The 22,085-nt window shown below is 44.3% G+C and overlaps 2 protein-coding genes across 2 annotated transcripts; both read left to right on the top strand.

The window, feature by feature from the left end:
- The first annotated feature begins 5,208 nt into the window (after positions 1–5,208).
- LOC127295835 (xylan O-acetyltransferase 6) lies at positions 5,209–9,316 on the top strand. Its single transcript, XM_051325823.2, has 5 exons — positions 5,209–6,337; positions 7,334–7,514; positions 7,603–7,802; positions 7,924–8,082; positions 8,540–9,316. Exons 1-5 carry the CDS (start codon positions 5,568–5,570, stop codon positions 8,910–8,912), a joined length of 1,683 nt encoding a protein of 560 aa, XP_051181783.1. The 5' UTR covers positions 5,209–5,567; the 3' UTR covers positions 8,913–9,316.
- Positions 9,317–13,702: 4,386 nt separating this feature from the next.
- LOC127295834 (protein THALLO) lies at positions 13,703–21,468 on the top strand. The gene is made up of 16 exons (XM_051325822.2): positions 13,703–13,929; positions 14,025–14,066; positions 14,159–14,208; positions 14,521–14,635; positions 15,500–15,753; positions 16,118–16,233; positions 16,728–16,815; positions 18,957–19,136; positions 19,281–19,430; positions 19,513–19,590; positions 19,685–19,824; positions 19,913–20,021; positions 20,383–20,639; positions 20,759–20,825; positions 20,930–20,998; positions 21,099–21,468. Exons 1-16 carry the CDS (start codon positions 13,821–13,823, stop codon positions 21,228–21,230), a joined length of 1,956 nt encoding a protein of 651 aa, XP_051181782.1. The 5' UTR covers positions 13,703–13,820; the 3' UTR covers positions 21,231–21,468.
- Positions 21,469–22,085: the final 617 nt, after the last annotated feature.

Below are 22,085 nucleotides of genomic sequence, written 5' to 3'. Positions count from 1 at the left end.
GTGGAGAACTACCATAGAGCTTGTTGAAATTTGGTTTGCATGATTGGTCTCTCTAAGGTCTAGATATTTTCTGGTAAAAGTGTTTGAGCAACAAGGAAGACAGTGTAGAGTCTTATAATGCTTGCAATATGTTCTTATGTAAGTTTTGTTGTACCAATTTATACTTGTGTTTGCTTCAAACAACCTTGCTAGCCAAAGCCTTGTACTGAGAGGGAATGCTTCTCGTGCATCCAAAACCTTGAGCCAAAACCTATGCCATTTGTGTCCACCATAACTACCTACTATGTGGTATTTTTCTGCCATTTCAAGTAAATACTTCATGTGCTACCTTTAAACAATTCAAAACTTTATTACTCCTTATTTGTGTCAATGTTTCATAGCTCATGAGGAAGTATGTGGTGTTTTATCTTTCAATTTTGTTGGGCAGACTTTCACCAATGGACTAGTGGCATATACATTCGCTTATCCAATAATTTTGCAAAAAGAGCTGGCAACGGGGTGCCTAGCCCCAATTAATTAACTTTCATTAATAATTCGCTTCACATGTTTTGCCCTGATTTATCAGTAAGCAAATTAATTTGCAAATAGACACTCCTCCATGGTATGTGAAATGTTGGAAGACACCCGAGGATTCGGTTAGCCATGGCTTGTGAAAGCAAAAGGTTGGGAGGAGTGTCATCTATAAATAAAACTAAAATACATGTGTAAACAAAAGAGAAGAGGGATGATCTACCTTGCTGGTAGAGATAACGTCCTTCATGGGAGCCGATCTTTGAAAGTCTGTTTGACAAGGGGGTTAGAGTGCCCACTACCATTCGTTGACAACAACAAAAACCTCTCAAAACTTTATTTTTATGCTCTCTATATGATTTCAAAACTTGAAAAGCTCTAGCACATGATTTAATCCCTGCTTCCCTCTGCGAAGGGCCCTTTTTTACTTTATGTTGAGTCAGTTTACCTACTTCTTTCTATCTTAGAAGCAAACACTTGTGTCAACTGTGTGCATTGATTCTTACATGCTTGCTTATTCCACTCATCATATTACTTTGTGTTGACAATTATCCATGAGATATACATGTTAAAAGTTGAAAGCAATTGCTGAAACTTAAATCTTCCTTTGTGTTGCTTCAAAACCTTTTATTAAGAATCTATTGCTTTATGAGTTAACTCTTATGCAAGACTTTTTGATGCTTGTCTTGAAAGTACTATTCATGAAAAGTTTTTGCTATATGATTCAGTTTTTTAGTCATTATATTTTTGTTAGCAAACTATAGACCATTGCTTTGAGTCACTTCATTCATCTCATATGCTTTACAATAGTATTGATCAAGATTATGATGGTAGAATGTCACTTCAGAAATTATTATTTTTATCGTTTACCTACTCGAGGGCGAGTAGGAACTAAGCTTGGGGATGCTTGATACGTCTCCAACGTATCTATAATTTCTTATGTTCCATGCTAGTTTTATGACAATACCTACATATTTTATTCACACTTTATAATATTTTTATGCATTTTCTGGGACTAACCTATTAACAAGATGCCACAGTGTCAGTTCCTGTTTTCTGTTGTTTTTGATTTCAGAAAAGCTAGTTTACAAATATTCTCGGAATTGGACGAAACAAAAGCCCACGGCCCTATTTTCCACAGAGTCTGACAGAAGTCCGAAGAAGAGTCGAGGAAGGTCAGCAGGGGGCCCGCACCATAAGGCGGCGCGGCAGTGGGACCCCCCACGCCGACCTATGGGGAGGGAGCCCCCTGGCTCCCCCGACGCTGCCTCTCCGCCTATTTATTCTTTCGTCGGCGAAAACCCTAGTACCGAGAGCCAAAATACGAGAAAAGTTCCAGAGACGCTGCCTCCGTCAACCCCATCTCGGGGGGTTCAGAAGATCTCCTCCGGCACCCTGCCGGAGAGGGGAATCATCACCGGAGGGCTCTACATCACTATGCCCGCCTCCGGACTGATGCGTGAGTAGTTCATCCTTGGACTATGGGTCCATAGCAGTAGCTAGATGGTTGTCTTCTCCTCTTATGTCATCATGTTTAGATCTTGTGAGCTGCCTATCATGATCAAGATCATCTATTTGTAATGCTACATGTTGTGTTTGTTGGGATCCGATGAATATGGAATACTATGTCAAGTTGATTATTGATCTATCATATATGTTATTTATGATCTTGCATGCTCTCCGTTGCTAGTAGAGGCTCTGGCCAAGTTGATACGTGTAACTCCAAGAAGGGATATTTATGCTAGATAGTGGGTTCATGCCTCCATTGAATCTGGGACAGTGACAGAAAGTTCTAAGGTTGCGGATGTGTTGTTGCCACTAGGGATAAAACATCAATGCTTTGTCTAAGGATATTTGTATTGTTTACATTACGCACAGTACTTAATGCAATTGTCTGTTGTTTGCAACTTAATACTGGAAAGGGTGCGGATGCTAACCCGAAGGTGGAGCATGCTGGATGGCGGTCTATGTTCTTTGTCGTAATACCCTAAGTAAATCTCATAGTAGTCATCATGATATGTATGTGCATTATTATGCCCTCTCTATTTGTCAATTGTCCAACTGTAATTTGTTCACCCAACATGTTATTTATCTTATTGGAGAGACACCACTAGTGAGCTGTGGACCTCGGTCCATTCTTTTACATCTGAAATACAACCTACTACAATCATTGTTCTCTTTTGTTTTCTGCAAGCAAACATCATTTTCCACGCCATACGTTTAATCCTTTGTTTTCAGCAAGCCGGTGAGATTGACAACCTCACTGTTAAGTTGGGGCAAAGTAGTTTGATTGTGTTGTGCAGGTTCCACGTTGGCACCGGAATCCCTGGTGTTGCGCCGCACTACACTCCTTCACCAACAACCTTCACGTGGTCTTCATCTCCTACTGGTTCGATAACCTTGGTTTCTTACTGAGGGAAAACTCGCTGTTGTACTCATTATACCTTCCTCTTGGGGTTCCCAACGGACGTGTGCTTTACCGTCACAAGCAGATGGCTACGCCTCAGGCAACCAGCAATGGGATGGGTGCGATGGCTACGCCTCCAAGGAGGTAAACGACGTCCAAAAACATCGTCGTCACCGGCATTGGCTGAAGCCTTGCGGTGCTTTCGCACACACCATCAAGTTCGCTACCGTCCTTGGAAGCCAAGAACCAGCGGAATCCGCTAGTCCTGCCAGAGCAAAACCGAGACACACCGAACCCCACGACAGTCAAAACTGGCTAAAGGGAATTGTACATACGGCGGGGCGCCGCCGCGCCACAACATTAACCTACCAGCCAAGGAACCCAACTCTCACGAGCAGGAGCATACCCAGGAGAGCAAACTCGGTCCCTACAAAGAGCAGCACCCGCACGTACAGGGCACACGGGAGCGGTTCGGCCCTGCGACACCAGCGTCCCAACGTGTACACGCGCGGAGCTGAGCTTGCACCCTAGCAAGTAACCCTGATCAGGCTCGTCCATACCAAGCAGCCCAGATGAGGCCCAAACCTAGGCCCGCAAACCCAGATCTAGGCCCGCCGCATCCATCCCCTGGCCACGGCCACGTTAGTCAGCAGACAGCACACCACCACCTCGCCGGAGCTACGCAACCTCCACGCCGTGGACGAGCCACCACGCCGTCGTGTCCCGCGTCGAGCCCGACGTCCCTGCCGACCGCGCCGGCCCTCGCTGCCACATCCACGCGAGGAGGAGAAGAGTCCTCGCCTCCGACGCCTCGAGGCTTTGCCCGGCGACGCCGTCTAGCGGCAGCGAGGGACGGAAGGAGGGAGGAGGGAGCTGCCGGCTTGGGAAGCTAGGGTTCGCCCTGCCGCTCGCGGAAGCGAGCAGGGATAAAAAAAAACGCTGTAGGATATGTCTATTAAAATTAACTGTAGTGAGAACAATAGATATATATGTAAGAATACTAGAACAGACAGAAAACACAGAATCATGGAATGTATCACTACAGAAATAAAAAAGAGCATTGATCTGTCAGAGATAGATCACATCTTGATTATCGTTTGGAAAGCTATTCCCGTGACATCTCAACATTCCCAAGAACTAAGCAATCGATTTTTGTATTTCCTCCAATCAATATTAGTTGTCACTAATATAGATGCATCTAGATATATTTTAGTTCTAGGTATATCCATGCTAGTGGTAAGTAATATGAATTAGAGGATGTACTGAAATCGTGATATGTGTACTTGTGCAGTCGCAGAGCTTGTGGTTCAACTGCGCTAACACTCTGAATACTATCATGGACTCTGAAGCCTGAAAATCTCAGCTACGGTATCGTTGTCTGGTTCATTCCATCACGTTTCTTGATTGATCGATCTGTACAGAATATATACAATATGACGTGACGCATCCAAATACACCAAAGAATGATCTCGTGCATACAATAAAAAGGAGTAGCGACGAAGCCGCCCCCGCGCGGTAGGGTGGGGCTGCCTGCTGGTCTCTACGATCGCCATTGCTTGATTGCTTCCCGATCTCGCCACCATCTTACCTCCCACCCCATGAAAGACAGCCACGGGCTAACCACTCCATGTCACAAAAGAACATACCTGCGACCATTGAGCCATCTGCATCTCGTAACCAAAATCGAAAAGCATGGAAACAACAGGTGTAGCAATTAACAAGCAACATTTAAATACTACTAATCCAGAATACGCATGCACGCAAGCAGGAAACGGATGCACAGCAATGTGGTAAGCTAAATACCACGTACGTAGGATAATTAGGAGGAAATTAAGTACCCATTTGCTTGTGATAAAGGTTGTAGGCTACTATATCTCAATTCTCAAATTCAAAAGATGGCAGGAAATTGATGATAATTAAATCCTACTCCCTCCGTTCCTTTCTATAGTGCCTATAGAATTTTGTCATTTGTTTCAGAATATAAGGTTGTAGCTTAGCTTTTTTTCAATTACCCCCTCCCCGTTCAGCTCCCAAATCGTTAAGGTCCCAAATTTGTTATGGTAAGTTCGTAAGATATGGATTTCCCAAATTTTACATTGATCTCAAATCGTTCAGCTAGGGATCTTGTGTACAAAATACTCTTGCGTTAATTTCCGTGCCAAAAAACTATAGGCACTATAGAATGGACCAGAGGGAGTACTAAGCAATAGCACCAAATAGAGAGAGCGGGTATGCTGGTGGAGAGGCGAGATGCCGCAACAATAAAAGATGAAAGCAGGCAAGCCAAACCAAACATAGCAAGGGGAAGCAAAGGCAAACTCCAACCAAAGGGGCACCAAACTGGTAAAGGGATAGGCTTGGTATATAGGGAGACTAGGTGGCCAGGCGAGAAGGACAGCCAAGCGGGGAGACACAGCAACCGCGAGAACAAGAAGAAGCTCCACTCCGTTTCATATAGTGGGAGCTAGCCAGCTTGTAGATACTTAGATAGAGAGCTAGCTAGCGGAGCAAAGCAAAGGATTCAAAGAAGTTTTTTGTTTACTGGGTGGATCGATCTTTCCCTGGCTTGCAAGCAAAGGCCGGCCGGCCGAGGCGGCGCGCGGTAAGTTTCCTTTAAAGCGCGGCAGCGGGAAGCAGGAGTCCGCCCAGCATGCAGCAGCGTCGCAAGTCGGTGTTCGGGTCGGCGCCGTACGCGATGAAGCAGGCGGCGCTGGGCGCGGGCGTGGCGGCGCGGAAGAACGGCACGCCGCTGTCGATGGCGGCGGTGGTGTTCTCGCTGTTCGTGTTCGCGACGTTCCTCTACAACGAGGACATCAAGTCGATCGCCGACTTCCCCTTCAGCGCCGGCGCGCTCCGGGCCAAGTCCCCCGACCTGCACCTCCTGCAGGAGGCCGAGGCCGCCGCGCACCAGGCCGTCACCACCCTCGCCAGGCGCGGCGAGGAGGTCATCGTGCGCGTCCTCGACGCGCCCGCCACGGCGACCCTTCGGCCGGCCGCCAACGGCAGCATCACCGGGACGGTGGTGGTGGCCAGGGCCAATGCCGCCCTCGCCAAAGCCAACGCCAACGCGGCCGCGAAGGAGGAGGAGGGGCAGGAGAAGGACAGGGACGTGACGCTGCCCAGAGTGCTTGGAGGCGGCGGCGCGGAGGAGGCGAAGCGGCGGGAGGACGAGGAGGTGGCCGAGAGAGCATCCACTGCCAAGGCTGCCGCGGCGACGGCGGCGCTGCGGACGGTGGTGAGCGTGCCGGAGACGTGCGACCTGTACCGCGGCGGCTGGGTGCACGACGAGGTGAACGCGCCGGTGTACAAGGAGGCGCAGTGCGAGTTCCTGACGGAGCAGGTCACCTGCATGCGCAACGGCCGCCGCGACGACTCGTACCAGAAGTGGCGGTGGCAGCCCACCGACTGCGACCTCCCGCGGTATGTTCATTTCGTTTCCCCTTTCGTTTTTTCAGAGTTTCCAGTTTAGGGTTCGGGTTCCACGCCGAAATTCAAGGCCGAAAGGCCGGAGATAATCCTTCGTTTCCGGAACATCAGTTGCGGAGAGTGATGCGGGGTTTCGCTACCGTTTTCTGTATGGCTTTCTGTATTCGTCCGAGCACGTGACAAAGTGACAAACACCACTTTACTGAACACCCACACGACCTAATAAATACGTTTCACATATTTCTAAAAAAATATAGACTAAAATCTGTCCAAGTTCATTTTGAACCTGGGACAAGCATTTAGTGCGCGAGAGGAAGTATGGTTTTTTCTTCTTCTGTGATTTGGGTACTGTATCAGTTTGTTCGGCCGATCTTGTTTAGACTCGCTTCTCAAGCCCAATACATTCCTCCAAAGACAACGTGTGTCAGAAACTAAAAGAAGTTTTATTGATCGAGATTGGTGTAGTTGGGTGGTTTAGAAGGTAGTGGCACCTTCAGCTCACCAGAGTTCAAACCTCAGGTTTAACAGATTTGATACTTTGGTGTCACCCTCGGTGCTTTTCAACAACATCAAGTTAGAGGCTAGACTTTGGGTTTTGGCGGGTGATAAGTGTATGAGTAATTTGATGCCGCGAGAGTAGCCCCCTTTTGCTTCGAGGGGGGTGTGTTGTAAAAACTATTCTTCTTCTCCTTAATTAATGGAATAGGGCAAAGCTTTTGCCCTCTTTTCAAAAAAAAAAAGATACTTTGGTGTCTCATTAAAGACGAAATATTTTTCTGGGAGGTTACGTTCCCGTCGACAGCGAGGCGTCGATCTGTGGTAACTTCATCAATCTCAAGATCCGTCGAATGAAGTTTTTTGAACGCAGTCCCTCGAAAATGCTCATAGTGTGCGTGCGTTCATAAAAGTGAATGTGTGCGTATATGTGAGCACCGTCTACGTCTATACTGTGTTTCGCAAAAAACAAAGTCTTATTTATCCGAAATGCAGGTTCGACGCGCTGCTGCTGCTGGAGCGGCTTCGCAACAAGCGTCTGATGTTCGTGGGCGACTCGCTGAACCGGAACCAGTGGGAGTCGATGGTGTGCCTGGTGCAGTCCGTGATCCCCAAGGGCCACAAGACCCTCACCAAGTTCGTCAACAATGGCTCCAGCAACATCTTCTACGCCCATGTACATACTCGTATACTTTGTAACAGTAGTGGAACATTGTACAGCTTGGGCTCATAACTAATGTCAAAATGGTGCATGTGGTGTGCAGGACTACAACGCGACAGTGGAGTTCTACTGGGCGCCGTTCCTGGTGGAGTCCAACTCCGACAACCCCAAGGTGCACAGCGTCCCCAACCGGATCATCCAGTGGCACTCCATCGCCAAGCACGCCCAGAACTGGGTCGGCGTCGACTACCTCGTCTTCAACACCTACATCTGGTGGCTCAACGAGCTCAACATGAAAGTCCTGTAAGTCTAGCCAACTGTACTACTCCCTCGAACACTTATTATAGATCGGAGGAAGATCATCTAATTGGCAACTCTGCGAGAATGTGTCACTGACATGTACATACGGTTTTGGGCTTGACAGGAAAGGGTCGTTCGAGGAGGGGGCTACCGAGTACGAGGAGGTCGACCGTCCCGTGGCGTACACCCAGGTGCTCAAGACATGGGCAAAGTGGGTGGACCGCAACATTGACCCCAACAGGACCACCGTCTTCTTCATGGGCATGTCACCCAACCACATCACGTAAGCCATTCCAGTACTGCTGCTACCACGTCTTGTTCTTTGCTTGCACTGCACATTTGCCATGTTGTCTTTGCTTCAGATTTTCCTTTCTACATATCGCCATATGGGTAGGAGTTTTCATACTTCAGTTCCGTCAGAAATGTGCAAGTGCAGTGTATGCTACCAGTAGTTTCCTTTAGAGTTGGTTCATCGAGAGAAGGAGAGGTAGATCGAGATGGCGCGCGCAACGATCTTTCTCTTTCAGTTAGGTGTTGCGTCGATCATTGCCTTAATTCGCAAAAAAAGGGGTAAAGATCGAGAGGGATTGTCAGATGTTAACCAAGAAGTCACACTTCCTTTACACTCTCCTAATTGAGTAGGTGGTGAGAGAGGACCCTTGAGCCTTTCAGAGATGCACACGCCCGACCTATTATTTCGATCAGACACACACTCACACTCATTTTCATATGTCAAACAGGCCGGAGGCGTGGGGCAACCAGGGCGGCATCAAGTGCGCGATGGAGACGCAGCCGATCAGCAACCGGAGCGCGACGCTGGACGTGGGCACGGACTGGCGCCTCTACGCCGGCGCCCAGGACGTGCTGCGGACGTTCCGGCGCGTGCCCGTGCACTTCGTGGACATCACGGCGCTGTCGGAGCTGCGCAAGGACGCGCACACCTCCGTGCACACGCTCCGGCAGGGAAAGCTGCTCACGCCGGAGCAGCAGGCCGACCCCAGGACCTACGCCGACTGCATCCACTGGTGCCTGCCGGGACTACCCGACACCTGGAACCAGTTCCTCTACGCCCACATCGTGTCCAGGCCATGGACGACCACCCAGGAAGCCTAGGCTGGCGACGACTCCGATCGATTATTAGGTGAAGCGAACGGAGCTGCAACGAGGCTCCCCTCTGGTACTGTATACTCAACAGAGGAGCGAAAAGGGCAGCTGAAAGAAACCAAGGATGCCTGCCCGCCAGCTCTCTCTTTTTCTCCTTTCACCATTTTTCTGTTGGTTGCGTAAAGCTCTGCCGTGTCGTTAACCTGAGATTCCTTTTTGTTCAAAAGAAATGGAGGGTTAGGGTAAACAAGTATTTGAGGTGGGCTGTGTTGACTCCTAGCTCATTTTCTCCTCCTGCAAAAAGGTTTTGAGATGTATAGAGTTTTCGTGTTTTACATTACACCATATACTGGTGCCCTCGACATTAAGGGAGGTATAAAGGCCGCAATGTGCACCTGTTCTTCGCTAGTGTCGATCCCTATGTTCTTTCTCTTTTCCTTTTGGTTTCCGTCGAGCGAGTAGCTGTTTGACAACTGTTGTACAAGTACAATAATGTTCAGGTAAAGATGTGCCTCAAGAGAATCACCTGCTCTGCACTTCTCTGCAGAAGATACTCTTCTCCGGGAACATAGTTCTTACCTATGCAATCAGCCAATCATGCGTATCTCCCTTTTCTCTTTACTATCCAATCATCAGATTGGTAAAGTGTCAGTTGTAACATACAAGTGTAAGGAGCAAATAATGAATGCAACTAAATCTAATCAGTCTAGTACGTCCTGGATGGTACCAAAAAGAACATTAATAGCTCAGAAGACCAGCATGGCAGGATCCATATACAAGCAGCATTTTTTCGATAAAGGGAATATATTAATATCAAAAAGATATCAATTACACCCAGCCTCTGCAACAACGCACCACCCTAATGGCACTACGGATGCACACAGCCAAAAAAAGGAAAAGAAAACTAAGAAACAAAAGTCCCGCTATAGTATCTCGGGCCTAACAACAACAATACATCCACCGCCAAGACAACACCTGAAATACAGACTCTCCAAAAACGACGCCTCCAAGAAGGGAACAGTGCTCTAACACCGTCGTCGCCCGATCAACGATCTTAGGTTTTCACCCTGAAGATAGTCCCCACTCTCAAAACAATGCCTCCAACAAGGTCATTGCCAGGCACAACCAGTTAAGGCCAGACCTTGGGTTTTCACCCTGAAAGGTAGGACTCTAAACTTCACCTATGTTGTCGCCCCCACTATCATACCGCTGTTGTGAAGCCCAGAACACCAAGCAAGTCCCTCAACAGCGCGGAGACTCGAACCTCCCTTAGCTAGTCCTCCCCTCCGGCCTTCATGAACTTCTCTTCTTCCGACTTTCATCATGGATCCATAGTCACTTGATGTCAACACAGAAAAAGAGCTTCGCGCCGCTCCCTCCAGAACCAATCGGTCGGAATAAAAGCATGGGTGCGCACGACCGAATACCACCGATCCAGCAAACTCCAGACACAAAGCACTGTTACATTCGCCGGCGGAGCCTTCCGGAACTCAACACTCCGGCTAGATCACGAGTGCAGGCCTCCGGTAGGTCTTCCTCTCACGCAAGAGAGACCCTAGGACCACATCCTTTATTCAGGTCGGACCCCCACGTCGGCGACCATCCCGGGATGGCCACTCCAACCCTCCACCGGTGACTCCGTCGCCGGCTTCCAAGCATCTCCATCTCGCCGCCGGAACACGGTGATAGATCGATAGATCCACCACCACCAACCGCAGGCCGACCCTCTCCGGCGAAAAAGAGGGCCACCTCCACCGTCGTACCCAAGGCTGCTGCCCCGGGCGACCTCGTGTCGCGGGGTGAAGCCCAAGATCGCCTCCACTCACCGGCGAGAGGCGGGGGTAAATTGGCGCAGGCCATGGGCCTGGCCGCCGCCCACCACCAGCCCTGCCGGAGTGCTGCGGAGAGCCGACGGGAGGAGGGAGCGCATACAAATTCAATCTCTTCGGTTCCATGTTCAAAACAAAAAACAAAATACTCTTCAGTTCAGAGAAAACAAACTCAGTCTCTTCAATTAAGATAATACAAATTCAGTATCAAAAGAGGCGGACGGCTTAAACTGGAGCAAAAGGAGGATGACACTGCACTGGAGCCGAACATATCAGTAGCCTGCAGGCTTTATTAAGGCATTGCATTAGGACAGGGTGTTTCTGCACCCAGGTGCATATGCACCCTTTATTTAAAATGCATATTAAATATATTTACAAATGTTAAAAAAATACAAATAAAAATTCTTTGTGTATACCTTGACATGTTACGTGCTCATAAAGTTGTTTCAGCAAAAACAGATATGTTTTGTGCCCTGTGCAAAAAACACAAATTTTTTGTGCTAAAATAGTCTATTTCTCGAATCATTGTTTGTCTTTTTTACACAGGATACAAAAATTGTCAGTTTCATGTGAAACTTTACGCGCACACATAGAACATATCTCTGTACATGGTAAATTTTTTCCCTAAATTTTTTGGTTTTTGAAATATGTTTTATACATATAGGGTGCATATGCACCCGATATCAGTTTTGGTTTTCTGATTGCATTAGAACTACTACGCAATGGGAGGCGCGCGCCATTCTCACACAGAATGTGGAGGGTTCCTCTATTTGAGAGTAACACCAGTGTCACATGCTCTCTATTCCACAGTTTTACTCATCACACCTCCATCCTTACCCATATCGTTGTCTCTAGTCGCCTACCATTTAAAAAAAACCACCGTCTCTAAATACGCATGTGCAAAAGAGATATGGCATGATTCACTAGCATCTGCATGTACCTACTCCCGTGGAAAACATTATCTTTTTTTTTTTGTTTTCTCCTAGTCGGTCTTGTAGGTAGGTGAAAACAGAAAAGATAACATGGAAGGATAACTAAAGAAACAACTTCTACATTTAGGGCCTCTTTGGTTCAACGGAATTTTGAAAGATATTTGGAGGATTCTAGTCCTGATAAAAAAATTCTATGGTGATTTGCAGGATTCAGGAAAAGCTTCTAAGAAATCATTTGACCTATATTTTGGAGGAAAATTTCCATCCACATCAACCTCTATTTACAATTCCTATGGTTTTTCTATGCTCTATCACACAACATTTATAGATGGTGAGTATTTCACATAGCATCACATTCCAATCCAACGCTTTCATTTATCTGTGTTGGTAGAATCCTATGAACTCAAGAGGCCATTAACGAGTTATATTAAGGTATATAAATGTGTTGCTATGGATTGAAGATGTTCAAAGAAATTATGGAGGAATCCAATACATGGGGATTTTTTCTTAAGGAAGCCCTTTGGATCAAAAGAATGATACATGAAACATTTCTAGAGATTTCATTCCTATGCCTCAATCCGATATGAATTTGAACATCCAATTTAACCTCTTTTTAACACTCATTCAATACTTTCCTGCGTTTCTACTATGTTCCATTCAAATGGCTATTTTCAATTCTCATCTGTTTTGCAATCGTATGTTTTGTACCTCAACCCTATTAAAACTATTCTATATTTTTTCTCTATTCCTGCGTTTTGTAATCCAGTGAACCAAAGAAGCACAAAAATATGCTAATGAAATACAAGTTGCATTCAAAAACACATGTCTCTAGTTTTAAACTAGTTTGCAACAAATTCTTTCTTAGTCTAAGATATCACCTTAATTATAGGCCCTTTTATATACACACTCCAATATGCCATACTCCTATTGTGTCTTGTTCATCTACTTTACGTGGGCTCTGTCCATGTATGGCTCTGATGCTAATACATTCTCCAAAGCTAAAAAATTGGCGCAAAAATCTATAAAGGTGGTGGTGTTTCATAGCTCTTAATCGCACGGACGATGATCATGCTGAAGCATCCAAGCCAGCTTGAGCTTCACAAAAAAAAGATAACCCATTGAACGTTTTGCCACCAATACGTGATTTAGGCTGCACATCATGAAATTACTTCCTACTAAAGTTTATTGGATTTATATTTTTAGAAATACCCGAAGTTCTCAATAAAAGTAGTTTCTATTCGTTTGTAACCCAAGCATCACCAGACAAACACCACTACCCCACTAGGACAGGTTGGGCATAAAGCCCCATCCCCGAAGTGGAACCCAAAAAACGAGAACCTCTTTAGCTAGCAATTTCAGAAATACAAAAAAAAATTAAGCACAGAAACATGAAATTTATTTGGAAAATTCAAGTTGTCGTCCTAGCATCTAAAAAACCCTAAATAGCCCAAAATATGTCTACTAAGGGCCAGCCCAATCCTCTATGCGTGGCTACATGAAGGCCCCATCTAGTTCCGAGTCTCCCAACCCACACCACTCCTAGTCCCAGGCGCCACGAGGGCACACCAGCGGTGCCTTGGCAATTCCTATTTGACGCCCATAGTATCCGCTATGAGAGTTACGCGTACCTGCAATCGCTAAATGGGCTAACCTAGAAGCAATGGTGGTTTCGGTTCCTGGTTTTGGGAAGGTTTTGGAGCTTCCAATTTTCTCTGGTTTTACTTTTTTTCGTATTCTCGGTTTTTCGATTTTCAAGTTCTCGGTTTTGGGAAACGTTTTAAAAAATAAATATGAAAAATCTTCAAAATATAAACCTTTTCAAAATGCGAACTTTTTTTCTCGAAATCTGAACAGTTATCATATCTGAACATTTTTCAAAAAAAAAAAAAGAACGAAACGAAACGAATCGCGAGAGTTACCTGGGCCGGCCCAGCCAGGGTAACGCTGCAGGCGTTGCTTCAGTAACGGACGCAACGGGCGCTGTATAGGTAGCTCCCTATGCATCTGGTTACCTGACAAATCTTCCTCCCGCCGCCGACTCCCCTCGCCTTAGCTAAAACCCTAAGGCCCAAACCACCACCCGCCGCCGCCGCTTAGCGATCCCCGCCTCTCCGACCGAGCTCTCCGCTCTCCAGTCAAGACCCCATCCGCCAGACATGGGGAAGCGGCCGAGGACGCGGCAGCCCAAGCAGGGCTTCCTCAAGTCCAAGCGCGCCGCCGAGCCGACGGCGATGCTCGACTCCGACGACGACGAGATCGACGCATGTAAGACATCATCACTCGCCCCCCTCTATTCCACCAGAAGAGCGTGCTTGTTGTTTGCTATTGCTAGTTTCTGACTCCTGTGTTGGTTTTCGCAGTCCACAAGCAGCGGGACGTTATTCCCCTTGACGTCGACGACGGTCAGTGCTAGGAATTTCGGTTTGGTTGGTCGACTCCTGCCTGCAGTTCACTCAGAACATTCATGACGTTTTGTCTTTTTCATGGGTTTCAGCGAGGGAGTCCGAGGACGATGATTTGGAGCAATCCGTTTTTGACCTTGAGGTGATTTCCGCGCTCCTTCCTAGTCCTGTTCTTGAGGATTTCTTTGGTCCACAAGTACAGATTATCATGCTAGGAAGATAGTGGCCATTTTCATTGGTGGTCTTGGTCGGATGTTGCAATGCAGACAGCGCAACCTTGCTAACCGTCATCTAGTGACCGTGCTGCCTGATATTTATTAGTCATTTCCAGCAAGCTGTAGTTGTAGTCTGCTTTCTAGCAAGCATCATTGTTGTATCCTGCTGTTAACTACCCATAATCATTTCTGTCTCCTGCCTGTTTGACAACTTTTATTATCTTGATCACTATCTTTAGGGTATTTCTGATAATGAAACCGGGGACAGTGAAGGAGATGAGGATGAAGGAGATGAGGATGGTGACATGGGCAAAGCCGATTATGCTGGATGGGACAAAGGGTATATTAGACAATGTAAGTCCAAGAATGGAAGATTACTATCCAGTTAGCTAAACTTGTTGTGACTGACTGATATGAATTTATCACTTTGTCAACGATATACAACTCAATGAATCGATAGAAGTCGACCTGATAAGTATACTTAGTTTTGGTCTGTGGTACCTTTGACCTTTGACTGAGTTAATAATAATATGTTCAAGTATGCATTAGGTTAGATGCCAATGTTAAGGTTATGGCAGGTTATTGACATTTCTTCCTTTGTGAAGAAAAAAAAAAAGAGACCAGCCAGGACTAGCCCATGGCGGCATTGAATTAAGTTTTTCAGCACACAGAAGTGCAACGGTGCGTACACGCCCGCGAGTGAGTACCGGGACTCGAGCGGGGGGGCATCACAGGTATCATCACCCTGGTAGCCATCTGGGCTAGGCCTCGGTTGCGTGAAGAAAAGAATCAGCATTTGTTCCATGACTTTCTCTGTGCACTTGGAGTTTGGAATGCCTATCAGGAAACATGCTTCTTTCTAAAAAATAGTTTGTTCCTTGGCACATATGATGTTGCAATCTTAATTTGGTGAGAACTGAGTAGTTTCCTAAATCCCGATTTTGGTCATTCCTTGATGCTCAAGGAAATGGAATCTTTTGACCCCATATCCTTCAAATAGATAAACAAATTTCTGTCAGATTGTTGCTATTCCGTGTAAAGTTAAATATCCGTGTTTTGCTTCTAGTTTCAGTATTTGTTAGTGCACCAGTCATCTATATTTTAGCTCAGTTATCTCACCATTAAAATGGTTGTGTTTGAGAAGTCAACACCATTTATTTAGTTGTACTTGTTTATTCTGATACGAGGTGCATATTTGTAACTTAAATGTGTCTTCAGTAGAAAGAGCACATAGGGAAGCGAAAAAAATTGCTGGGGATGAGGACAAGATCGATGAAAGTGAGGAAGAAGAGAAAGATGAAAACATCTGGGGTAAAGGAAAGAAAACATACTATGATGCTGGTGAACATTCTGGTGACGAGGAAGACTATGAAGAGATACTAAGGTTGAAGAAGGAAAAGGATAGTAAGCTTTCAATGGAAGATTTTGGATTAGAAGATAACAGAAGTTATGGAGAGGATAAGCCTCCGAAGGTGATTGCCTGAACAGTGCCCTTTTGTTATATTTTCTTGTTTGCTTAGCAGAGGACATCATCCAGAGTTTTTCTCTGATATATTTTGCTGTATGATTACTACTTAAAGGTACAATGTTGGTCTGCACAATATTAGTTTCACTTAAGTGACTATCTTTAACTGAACTGGTGCACTGTTTCTTACATATATTAGATTCTTTAACTGAACTGATATTTGCATATGCTTGTTCCCACTAGCAGGCATCATACATAAAATAGATTGTTTATTTTTCCAGTCCTTTTTAGAGCATCTATATTTATTGGTGCATGTCTGAATGCAAAGCTAACAGGTAATGATATTTGCATATGCTTGTTCCCCCTAGCAGGTGTCTAGCCCTCAAACCAAGGTTACCGATGATGCATCCTCTTTTGAAAGCTATGCAAAAATGAAAGAAGATTTTGCTGTGCTTTCAAGAGATGAAAAATTGAGTGCAGTATACAGGTATGCTTTCATTCTACTTTTACAATATTGAATTTATTTCTAATTTCTTGATTGTTCTGGTATTTGAACAGTAATTGATATTATAATCAGTTTACTTGTGCTGAGGGTAATTTACAAATAGTATCTGTTCTGTGCTATTGTAAGAAATATTATAAATTTGAAAATACTATCCATTGTAAGAACGGCCTTCAGACCCAGGGCTGCATGTAGGTGAATCATTGGATACCGTTTTCCAACTTGGTGATGTTTGTGATGACACTTGTCAGTATTTCCATTGTGTGGTGTCTTATATTGAATGAACATTGCTGAGTAGCCTTGCCAAAGACCTAAACTGTCAGATTTCCAGTTCCTGTGTTAATATATAATTTGGCACGTTGCAAATGGGATTGTTGTTTAGTATCCATGGTGGAATCTATATATTGAATTTGAGGCAGACTATGCAGTTTTGCTACTGAACTTGTTGTATCGACATGTATATGTTGAATTTAATGCAGTTCTGCGCCTGAACTGGTGGGATTATTGTCTGACTTAAATGAGGCCCATGAAGAGCTGAAGGCGATAGGACCAGTCACCGATGTAGCGGTAATTTGTTGTTATGCTTGCTTCTTAATTGAGTTGACTTGCTTGTTTCTTGTTCTGCTTGAATATACTGAATCATTGTTTGTTCATTCTACGTGCATGTAAGAGAGAACTGTGAAGCTTTAACTTCAAGATCCTTTTGGCTTAATTTGCATGCTACTTCGATGTTTTGGTAGTTCTATCCTTCTCAGCTACTATTTGGAAATATTTTATTGTGAAAGCTCGGCTCTCTAGCATGTGGTATCACACCGCCGGCTGCCATATGTGATCTGCCTGGTGTCAACTGGGGCGTAAGATCCTTTTCTAAACGAAAAGGGTAGGCACTCCTCCATTTACTTAAAATATAAAATAAAAAACAGCCAACTAATATTTACAAATTACAACGGCTAAAAACTTTAGAAAAATTACATTCTTTTGTCGCCAACCCATATTGGGAAATGTCATCCTTAGCTCGGAACCTGCAGGAGATGTAGATGCATTCCTCAGAAAATTCTTCTATTAAATCCCAAATGTTCCATAGCATCTGGATCCATTCCTCAGAATTCTTCTCTTTCCTTCCGAATGGTCTAGAGCATTTGAAGAAGCACCCCACTGAAGGATCTTTTCTGCTTCCCATCCATGTCCCTTGCGCTTATGTTCCGCAACTCTTCCTTGCTGATGCCACCTGAGGCAACGGAGTGAATCCCAAGCCAAAAACTAACTCTGACAAATTCTGGTAGCATCTTTGTCCTCCAAAAAGGTATATATGGTCTGTAAAATAGGTCATCTTGTGACCATTCAACAATAGCAAGAACCTATTAAAAAGAAAGGAAAGATGAAATTGTTGTTTTACCAGTAGACTACGGTAGCAGTGGCTTTAGTTGGTCGGTTTGATCTAGATAAAACATGATGCTTATTCTGCACCAGGCCAGTAAAATCTACATTGTATTAGAAAAGGAACTTCATTATAAACTGCAAATCAATGCAATTCCTAACTGATTATTTTGGTGAATTTGTGCATTGAAAGCCTTTGAGAACCCAAATGCACCTACATGGACATCAGATTGTGGCCCTTTTGATTCTTAGTGGTTAGTGCTAGTGCCTTTCCCTCGCAACGCAATCAGTTTGCACTGACTAACAAAGTTACTGTAATAGTAATATGGATGGGCATTTGGTGTGTGTGCATCCAGTTTGCTGTAGAAAGTTCCGATGTTCTTCTGCGTTTGTTTTTTTACTGCATTTTTTAAGATAATAAGATAACGATTGCTGTTGGACGACAGTTCTTTTGGCTAGTACATTTCATTGATAGTCTCTTTGATTAATTTATTTAAGCTTAGCTTCAGTTATGATTGCCCTTTGTGATAATAGATAGGGCTGTCAACGAGCCGAGCTCGAGCGAATACAAGTTTGCTCGGCTCGAGCTCGTTTTATATTTCGAGCCCATAAGACAGCTCGGGCTCGGATCGCGAGCCTAACAGTTGGCTTGAGCTCGGCTCGACGAGGGCTCACGAGCCTGTCAAACTATTTAATTAAATTTTCATTTATTTTAGCCAAAGCATATTTCGCTGCAGCGGACGCGCGCGCTTGCCCAGCGCAACTATCCACTGATCCCCTTTTATACCCTTTCGTCCAACTGCTTTTCTCTACCACAAGCGAGGTGGTACAAAACAAGTCATCGTCGCATCAAAGCTGTAGCGAGCTGCTTGCGTACCTAATATAGATGGGCCATACCAGGCTGTAAGGAAATTTCATGGGCCAGTGTAGTCTAGCTAGAGGTTGCGTTCACATTCTCTTTTGCTTTTCTTCATGAAATGGGCTATTGAATCGTAGATGTACCACATGGGTACATGGACTTTGACCTGTTTTGGAAGTCACACACACAAGCTAAGTTGAGCGATTGATTGCACGACCGATGGTTTAGCGCATGCTCATTAAAAGAAAGACAAATAAATTTAGCGATGGGTGAACTTCATCATGTGTTTTACCGAGCTTTGCCGAACTATTTGACCTCCAGCTCGAAGGGCTTGCGAGCTGTACACTAGGCTTGAGTTTGGCTTGTTAAGACATCGAACCGAGCTCGAATCAAGCTTTTAACAAGCCAAACTCAAACAGTTTGTCGAGCCCGAACTTTTTTGACAGCCCTAATAATAGACTCTGTTTTGCAGGTGACAGCTGGGCAAGGTAAGCAAAAGGGTACAATCCAGCCGTTGGAAGTAAAGCGAGCCTGTCTGCTGGCTCATTGCCAAGCTATTACCTTCTACCTCCTTATGAGAGCCGAGGGATTGCCTGTGCAAGATCATCCTGTAATTGCTCGTCTGGTAGAGACCAAGAGTATGGTAGAAAAGGTATGATTTCTACAACCTTGTCTTTTGTGTTCAGAAGAGTTACTACAGTTTCATTATTTAGGTTTTGTATCACAGTTCTTGTTTCTGACTTTACGATAAGTTCTCAAGAATGTCAGAAGTTAAATATTATCGCTTTTTTCACAGATGAAGCTGGCCAATATAAATTTTACAAGGCAAAAAGGAGACACTGATGAGCATCATGTTCCTGAAAGCAGCGCCCTGAACAAAGTGGATATCAAAACTTCTCTCGACAAAAAAGAGGGCATTGCAAGCATTTTGCCAGCACTGAATAAAGTAAAAGAGTTACTGGTTCTACTTTATTAGATTTGTCACATATAATAATCTAGCTAGCCAACTGATTATGACAAAAATTCAGGGTGGTGGAGCTTCAGAATTGACAAAGAACGATCCTTCTAATAACAGGCTTGATAAAATTACCAAAAGAAAGAGCAAGGTTGACTGCTAAGGATACTCTTTTTATATTGTATTAATTTTTCAGTTAAATCAGGGTGTAAATGGAATTAAGCTGAATAAATCTAAAATCGCAGGATGAGTACATGGGCTTGCAAAGCCTTGAAATGTTGAAAGTAAGAGCAAATCTTGAAGCGAGGTTAAAAGAAAAAGGACTGTATAAATCGATGGGGTTGAAGTCGGAGAAGCTGTCGAACACCAGAGCATCTAATAATAGGTGAGCTATTTGGTATACCATCTCTTTATGCAGTCACATAAGAATTTCCATTTTTTATGATTTTAACAAGATGTATTGTTCATATTAGGAGAGATCTGCAAACATTGGATGACTTTGATGATGAGGTGGAGAAAAATAATCAAGTGACCAGACCTAGAACGCTCTTGGTAGATGGAGCTAAATCAAACAAAAATAAGGTATCAAATATATGCGCTGTTACGTTACAGGTTTCAGTTTTTGTTGAATATTTTTATAGATAGTTATTTTTAGTTTCACTAAAATCTATAAATCTGCTTTCAAGTGCATATTTTTTCTTTGATATTCATACCAATGGTAAACATCGTTACCTTGAAGGTACACTTTCTGAAATATTTAATGAGGTTATACTTGTTGATTATTAATTTATTCTGTCTAACTACAAGCTTGAATCAACCATTTGACACCAATTACGGGTTTGGGGTATCCTTCATGATGTGCCTTTTTATGCAATTAGTTGCTAGGCTGATTGAAGCTGCTCCTAACTGTTTTCCTTATCTGGCAATGTGGCATATATTCAAGTTTGTTTCTGGGGATGATGACGTTCCAAAGAGAGATGATATTGGTGAAAGACGGCGAAAGCATGAGCTACGTGTTCTTGCAAGAGTAGGAGTTGAAGATGATGACTTGCCAGAAGACGGAGATGATGCCAAAGAGAAGCCTGACCAATCCAGTGATGAAGACGACAATGATGATGATGGAGACTCGGCAGAATCTGAAGATGAATTCTACAAGGATGTAAAGAGGCAAAGGACCGAAAAACTCTTGAGCAAACAGAGGTACTCAACTCACTGTTTGTTCTACCAACAAAACGAGATAAATACAAAACAAGATAAATATAGTAGGAGGCTCCTTTTAACTAAACCAATGTACCAACACTTTTATTTCTCTATGACAGAGTTCCTATCGGTGAACCACTGGAGGAGGAAAGTGAAGGAGATGGCAAGAGGAAGATCTCATACCAGGTAAATTCTTCTTTATGACTGAAGTGTATCGTACCTCCTATTGTTATTATTATCTTTCAGTTTCTTGATAATCTGTCTAAATAAACAAATCAAAACTGATGCAGATCGAGAAGAACCGGGGTTTGACTCGTTCTAGAAACAAGAAACTCAAGAATCCTCGGAAGAAATACAGGGTAAGTAACATGGTATACATAGCATATGGCTTGGGGGTGGATCAGTGGATGGCAGTACCGTCGTATTCAGAATGAACTCATTTGGTGTGTTATTTTGCAGCTTAAGCACGAGAAAAAGGTCACTGCTCGGGGAGGTCAAGTGCGCAAGATTAAGAAGCCTTCTGGTCCATATGGAGGCGAGCTGTCGGGTATCAATGCAAATGTCAGCCGTAGCACTAGGCTGAGGGGTTGATGGCATTAGCTGCAAATGCGTCACCTATGATGACATGATCATCTCGAGCAGGTCGAGATGAAATTTTTGTTCGGTGTTTGTTCCTTGGTTGCTAGTGTAACATGTTTTTTGTGTGTATGGAATATGAACATTTGTTTGATCCTGATTTAAAAGTTATGCATGAGAAGAATACATGCATATTTGTTCACTTGTCGTGCGGAATATAACTGAAAAATATTGGAACGGCAGGTCGATCTAATATTTGGGACAGCAAACATAACATGGTTCTCTGAACTGAACATAACAAAGATTAGAGTTTTGCCTTTTTTTTAAACAAAGATTAGTGTGTCAAGATACGAAGTGGATCCATCCTCTTTTTGTGTGTGTGACAATACGAAGTGGAAAGATCAGAGTTTTGTGCGGTGTCAAGATACCAAGGGCGCGTTTGGTAGCCTGTGCCTGATTCCTGGATTCCTTCCTGGCTAATTGGCGCAGCGGTGTAAACACACTTGCGTGTCTAGGACGAGCCACAGGCTAAAATTGACCTATTGTTTGGTAGGTCGGGCTGCATTTGCTGGGCCAAAAAGGTCTTTCTGTTTGTTTGCCTGCAACCAACCTAAAATCTCGATAGAGATGAGATTAGGCATGTTTGGTACCATCCAGGCATGTCTAAGGTTACATCTTCTCTACAACGGGTAGCCTTACTATGCTCTCACCTCTCATCACACATAATCATGCTCTTACCTCACATCACACATAAATCACAGTTCATGATAGTTGCAAACTTACAAAGTATAACAGTTCACGAAAATCAGCCCTAGCTACTACAAATGGTAGTTCATAACACGATGCTCCCTAGCTATTACGAATTGTAGT

This window comes from Lolium perenne, chromosome 4 (genome assembly GCF_019359855.2).
Source record: "Lolium perenne isolate Kyuss_39 chromosome 4, Kyuss_2.0, whole genome shotgun sequence".
NCBI classification, from domain to species: Eukaryota; Viridiplantae; Streptophyta; class Magnoliopsida; order Poales; family Poaceae; genus Lolium; species Lolium perenne.
The sequence above is the reverse complement of the archived record's forward strand: the minus strand, read 5'-3'. Positions and strand labels throughout refer to the sequence as shown.